The 5,906-nt window shown below is 39.2% G+C and overlaps 1 protein-coding gene across 2 annotated transcripts; it reads right to left on the bottom strand.

Annotated features, from left to right (window-relative positions):
- Nucleotides 1-1,038: 1,038 nt before the first annotated feature.
- Nucleotides 1,039-5,126, bottom strand: cmtr2 (cap methyltransferase 2). 2 transcript variants are annotated; one of them, XM_067451639.1, is made up of 2 exons: nucleotides 5,026-5,126; nucleotides 1,039-3,640 (listed from the first exon to the last, which is right to left on the bottom strand). In XM_067451639.1, exon 2 carries the CDS (start codon nucleotides 3,598-3,600, stop codon nucleotides 1,372-1,374), a length of 2,229 nt encoding a protein of 742 aa, XP_067307740.1. In that variant the 5' UTR covers nucleotides 3,601-3,640; nucleotides 5,026-5,126; the 3' UTR covers nucleotides 1,039-1,371. The 2 variants fall into 2 exon arrangements, with proteins under 2 accessions (XP_067307740.1, XP_067307745.1); XM_067451644.1 differs by having other exon boundaries at nucleotides 5,022-5,105.
- Nucleotides 5,127-5,906: the final 780 nt, after the last annotated feature.

Here is a 5,906-nt window from a genome sequence, read left to right as displayed (position 1 = left end):
GCAACATTCTCCTGTACCCCTAAGAATGAAATGACTTTAATGACTTTGCACAGTTAAGTAGCTCACTAATACCAGCAGCTAAAAGACGCCCCACACAATGACACCTATTCCTAAATGCTTTACTGTGGTCGAGGTGCATTTGATTTTATATTTCTCAGCTGATTTTCGAAGACACCGCTCTGGAGCAACAATGAGCATCATTTCCACACAAAAACCCATTTTCTGCCAAAAACTTATTTTTGTCTCTGATGTTTTTATGAAACAGCAATGGCTTTTAAGTAGTGCATTTGATTAAATTTGACTTATTTGTGGTAAAGACCATTAAAGGGTTAGTTCACCCAAAAATGAAATTTATTTAATTAATGACTCACACGCTAATGTCGTTCCACACCCGTAAGACCCCCGTTCCTCTTCGGAACAAAGTTTAAGATATTTTATATTTATATTCAATCCTCAAATAAAGATTCAAACGGTTAGGAATCAGTGAATAGATCAATGATTCGGATTGCCAGTGTCACGTGATTTCAGCAGTTTGGCACATGATCCGAATCATTGATCCCCAACCGTTTGAATCTTTATTTGAGTTATTGAGTAGTTTTTGTTATTTTTGGACCAAAATGTATTTTTGATGCTTCAAGAGATTCTAATTAACCAACTAATGTCACATATGGACTACTTTGATAATGTTTTTATTACCTTTCTGGACATGGACAGTATAGTGTGTACACTTGGATATGCTCTCGGACTAAATATAAAATATCTTCAACTGTGTTCTGAAGAGGAACGGAGGTCTTACGGGTGAGGAATGACATTAGTGTGAGTCATTAATGACATAAATTTCATTTTTGGGTGAATTAACCTTTTAAAGGCCCCTCCCTCCCATATATCAGACAATATGTGCATATATTGCATATTTTACCTTACACTTTGTTAACATTTAGTTGCTACTCATTGCCTTCCCAACTAGATATTTTCATGAAAACACATCTATATGTCCATTAAAGAAAAGTTTTTAATAAATCAGGTAGGACAAATTGATCAAGGCAACTCATATAATTTCAACCATTAAAAAAAAAAGACAATTAAACATAAATATTAAAATAAACACACTGAACTGCATTTTCTATTATATAAATATATCTAAGAAACATTTTTTACAGTCATATGCAGCACATTAAAGGTTAAAGAAAGATTTTCCCTAGTATAAATATATAAAACAAGGGAATTATACCCAATATATCCTAAATATGCACTGTGGAATTGGCACAAACTAAAGTTACTGCTTCAATTGAAGTAAACTGAGGCATGATTATAGTCAAACTAAAACGTTTTCCCAGAGGATACAGCCATATAGGGCTAGCATTATGTGCTCTATTCATCCTGCATGAGCACATGCAGCTGCTGTCGGATGACAGCAGTATTGAAGGAAGACAAGAAACGAGGTAATTCCCCTCTGAGAAGTTCCTCTAAAGGTACAAACTGCAGAACCTGCCTCCCCAGCTCAAGTTTAACTTTCTTCATGTTCTCCATCACATCCTGGAGAAAGTCCAGCAGCCAGGGTAGGGCTGAAGGTGGAGAGAAACCCATACACACAAGAGCAGCAGGAGGCCAACCAGACAAGCAACGGAATGTGATATATCGAAAGCACAGGTGGAGTGTAAAAATTACGCCTGAGGTGAAGCGTGTTAAGGCCGAGCATAAGGGAATCACAAGGGTTGACCCAAGACTCTGCTTCTGCAGAGCAAAAAGCACAGCGTTCAGAAGCTCAAGTTGATAGTCTGGTTGTCCGTCGTGCAACGTGGAATCCTTTACCTCACAACAGGAGGGTCCCTGCAAAAGCTCTGGCTGGAATTTAACACCTACAAGTGTGCCATCACACCAAGACTGGTTTCCCAGCACCAAACAAGATGTCACATCGGGATGGCTGCAAATCTCAGATAAGATGCTTATAGGGGAGTCAGTCCTGCAGGAGTTGCATATTGACATGGCTCTGTCAGAATGATTTGCCACATTGACCCTCAGGTTCTCTTCCAGAGCTTCATTCAGGAAGTCTAGCATTTCTTGATCACAGAAGGTGGAACTGCAAACTTTGGGCAGGGCAGCTCCCACAAGGGCAAACCAGGTTCCCAGATCGCACTCATCCAATGGGCCATTAAGTACAATCTCATATCCTTCTTTCCCCACAAGATGCTTCTTTATTAATGCCGCATAATTTCCCTGAGCAAGGCGCTGCTTCCATCCCTGAAGTTCCATCTCCTTGCGCTGATTAAAAGAGCCCATTTGCTTCCTCTCACTGTGTTTCACCCATCTGGCCACTCCACCCCGGCAAACCCAGCTTTTCCGAGGGAGGTAGTGAACATTGAAACGTTTTGTATAAAATTCTGCTGCATATTCCCTGAGCTGCTCCAATCGCCTGCGCTGTTCTACTCTCATGTCTACAGAAAGCTTGAGGTTCTCCTGGATTGTGTTAACTTGCAATGCATGGAAAAAAGTGCATATCTCTTCATGCTGGCTTAGAAATGAGTCTGGAATGCAGTGACGGGGAAAAAGCGCCACTGTGGATGACAAGTCTGGCCCGTAATTACGGATTAACTTCGAGAGCAATGGTCGAATTTGTTCTTTGGCCTGATAGTCCAAGCACACTATATACAATTCTGAATTTCCAGACTTGCTTGTGCCTGGCTTGAAGACGTTCACAGAACGGAAGCAGCATGCAAGGAGATACAGCAGACAGACAGATGAGTGTTCAAATAGCGTGAACATCTTCAGAACAAATGAGCCTCCAGTTCCTAACAGCAGCAGCGCACAAACGGCTTCACAATATTGTAGTGGAGCAACTAATCTCTCCTGCTCTCCTGGGTCCCCCTGACAGTCAAAGCTTCCATCTGCTGTAACCAAATCAACATTGCGCATATTGCTCACAAATCTTGGCAGTTCCAGCAGATGCTTCTGAAGCATTATGTCACCCGTGTTGTCGGATCCAAAGAACCACCAAGGCAGAGTGTGTGCAATGAGTCTGTCATCTGTAATAGTGCAACCACGTCCGTTGGCTTCATAGTATGGATTAAGGGTGTTCGCAACCCAGGTCCAGTCGCAGTGTAGGCCACTCGTCTTGAGGAAGTGATTCAGAGCAGATATGAAGGCACCAGGGGCTTCACACAAGTGTATGGAGTTCAATTCACCACTCCTCAATGCATTGTCAGGAAGAAGTTTAAAAGTGCCTAGGATCTCATAGAACTTGGCCCAAGCCTGCGTACATAGCTCTGCATTGGTTGTGGAGCGAAGGTGGGCTGTAACAGTGCCTGCACGATTGGTGAAACAAGTATGCTGGTGCCATACTGACAGGTCTTTATCACTGAGTTGATTCTTCACTTCATTTAGTGATCTTTTCAGAGCCTGCAAACGTGGGTGACATGCATGAGGATCACAGAGCACCACACTTGGGTCAGGCAACGTCCATTCTCCTCCAGCAGGGCGAACATAACCTCTGACCTTGTTGAAGAGCTGGAGAACCTCTGCGCATATCTCCTCATCACAAGTTTCAAGGACATTTGATTTTTCTGGTGCCATTCTTTTTCTCCCTCCCCGGCCCCGATTCATCTTTCAAACCTATGTTCGGTGACATCAATCACTCATAAAACTGAAAAAGACAAAAACAATCAATCAAGATTTTCATTAGCACTATAACATGGCAGAATATGCATAGCTTAAAGGGATAGGACTAGTTCAACCAAAGATGGAAATTCTGTCATTATTCACTCATCCTCATGTCATTCCAAACCTGTTTAACTGTCTTTTTTCTGTGGCACACACACGGGTTGGAATGACATAAGTAAAATTACACATTTTTATGTTTGGGTTAAATATCCCATTAATTGCAACAGAATTAGGTATTTAACTGGCTGCTGAAATGTTTCTAGTGAATTCCTCCTAACAATTCTAAGCCATATTTGCTTTAATAGGACAGTGAGACTAAATGCTATTTTGCATGCATGCATGCTCACATTTTTTTATTTTTTTATAAAGTGCACATGTCAATGCAAAACCCGCAGGCAATGGGTAACATATTATTTCTCTGATATGCTTCATCAAAATTACTTGTTAAGATTCACTGAATAATTGTGTTGTTTTACCATGTAGAATTATGTAAATATTACATATATATTAAAATTATTTTTTACAGGCTATATGAAAATGTAAAGTTATGTCTATCAGAAACCTAAAAAAAAACGTTTTAACCTTGTATTGACTTATGTATTTTAACATTGATTAAAATTGCACATATTTCATGTAGTCTCTCAATATTGGTCAGGCTTAAGAAATAGACTGTCAAACAACTTTCCAAAAGTACTCTATGTCAACTAACTTTACCCATTTATTTCCACTGATGCAATTTTCTTGCATCAATAGAAGCTTATGATTTCCTGTGTTTTATAGACCACCATAGGTATATCCACCACAGGACAAAAGAGTGTAAAACCCTCAGTGTTTTCATGTGTCTATGGATCGTGATTTTTTTTAATTATTTTTATTTATTTATTACCGTGTTGTATTGTATTGTTTATGTGCACTGGAAGCTTCAGCACCAAAAAAAAATTCCTTGTGTGTGGAAGCACACTTGGCAATAAAGCTCTTTCTGATTCTGATGTATCTCTCTGTCTGGCTAGTTAGCAAACAAGCTAACGAGGCTACATAACGTTATATTAGAAATGTAAAAAAGAGCTTTGTCACAAAATATATAATGTTTAATTTATGATTTTTACCAAGTTACTTTTTTAACCGCTTCTTAATACCAACCGAATATACGACAGAGCTGACAGATGAACGCAATTGCTGTGGGAGTGTTGTGGCTAGTTTAGGGAAGATTTGCAGGAAAATACGATGCGTATATTACGGCCCGCTAAATTGAACTTAATCACAAAAAACGACCTTGCTAGAATGATTTTTTTCCCTCTTTTTTTAAAACTTTTATCAGGATTCGATGTCAAGGAACTAATATAATGAGATCTGCTTGTGCTTACCGACCTCAGTACGTGTTCTCTCGCCTCCTCGTGCATGGCCCAGTCAGTGTTATGCAGTGCGACACACACATCGCTTAACGTTACTTCTTGGTTGTGACAGGAGGGGGAGTGACTTTCAGCAAGATACACTTCTGTATTTCAATTTATTGTTAAGGTATTGTGTGCTAAAATGATATTATAAATTAAATTGTTAATTACTGTGGCTGTTCTTACATGTTCATTCTGCATTTACTAACTCTCTACAGCAAGTGAGGAATGACATAAACATAGTTGACTGATGGTGGCTTCCTAATATAAAGGCTACTGATGTGCACTATTACCGCATTTTTTACACTGTAACTGAATATTTTATCCCCTAACACTAACGTAGGGCCTACTACCCCTAAACATAGGCTACCCATCACACAAACTTGATGCATTTTTTCATTTTTAAAGGAGTCATTCTGAATTATCTATAAACGTTTATGCTTATTTATAAGATGATATTATTGTATATATAAGCATGTAGCTTTATTAGTACAATTTGCTATGGCTTCAAAAAATATTGTATCTGTTTGTTTTATACCATTGAATCTCATAAACAAACTCACAGGCTGCACTATTCATTGAGCAAGATCCACTGTGCCATTCTTTGATTTATAAAACAGCATGTCTTATAGCAAATTGTGTTTTAACAAACAAAATGTATTGAATTCAAATCATGTCACCCATGGAAAATGGGGGAAGAAATATTGCCACTAAGCGATAGGAATGTGTGAGAGCAGAGATAAGAGCGATGCAGAGAAATTTCCCCTGGCTCAGCATATTAGAAGTATGCGACCATATAACTGCCTGTGCGAGTGTGAATTTAAGGCACAGTAATCTGTCAGAGTCAGATCATTACTA

This window comes from Pseudorasbora parva, chromosome 1 (genome assembly GCF_024679245.1).
Source record: "Pseudorasbora parva isolate DD20220531a chromosome 1, ASM2467924v1, whole genome shotgun sequence".
In the NCBI taxonomy this organism is placed as follows: Eukaryota; Metazoa; Chordata; class Actinopteri; order Cypriniformes; family Gobionidae; genus Pseudorasbora; species Pseudorasbora parva.
Note: the sequence above shows the minus strand (reverse complement) of the source record. Positions and strands in the feature narration are given on the sequence as shown.

Bases quoted from the DNA above. Each gene is read 5' to 3' on its own strand.
- cmtr2 (XM_067451639.1), bottom strand. From the start codon at position 3,600: ATGAATCGGGGCCGGGGAGGGAGAAAAAGAATGGCACCAGAAAAATCA.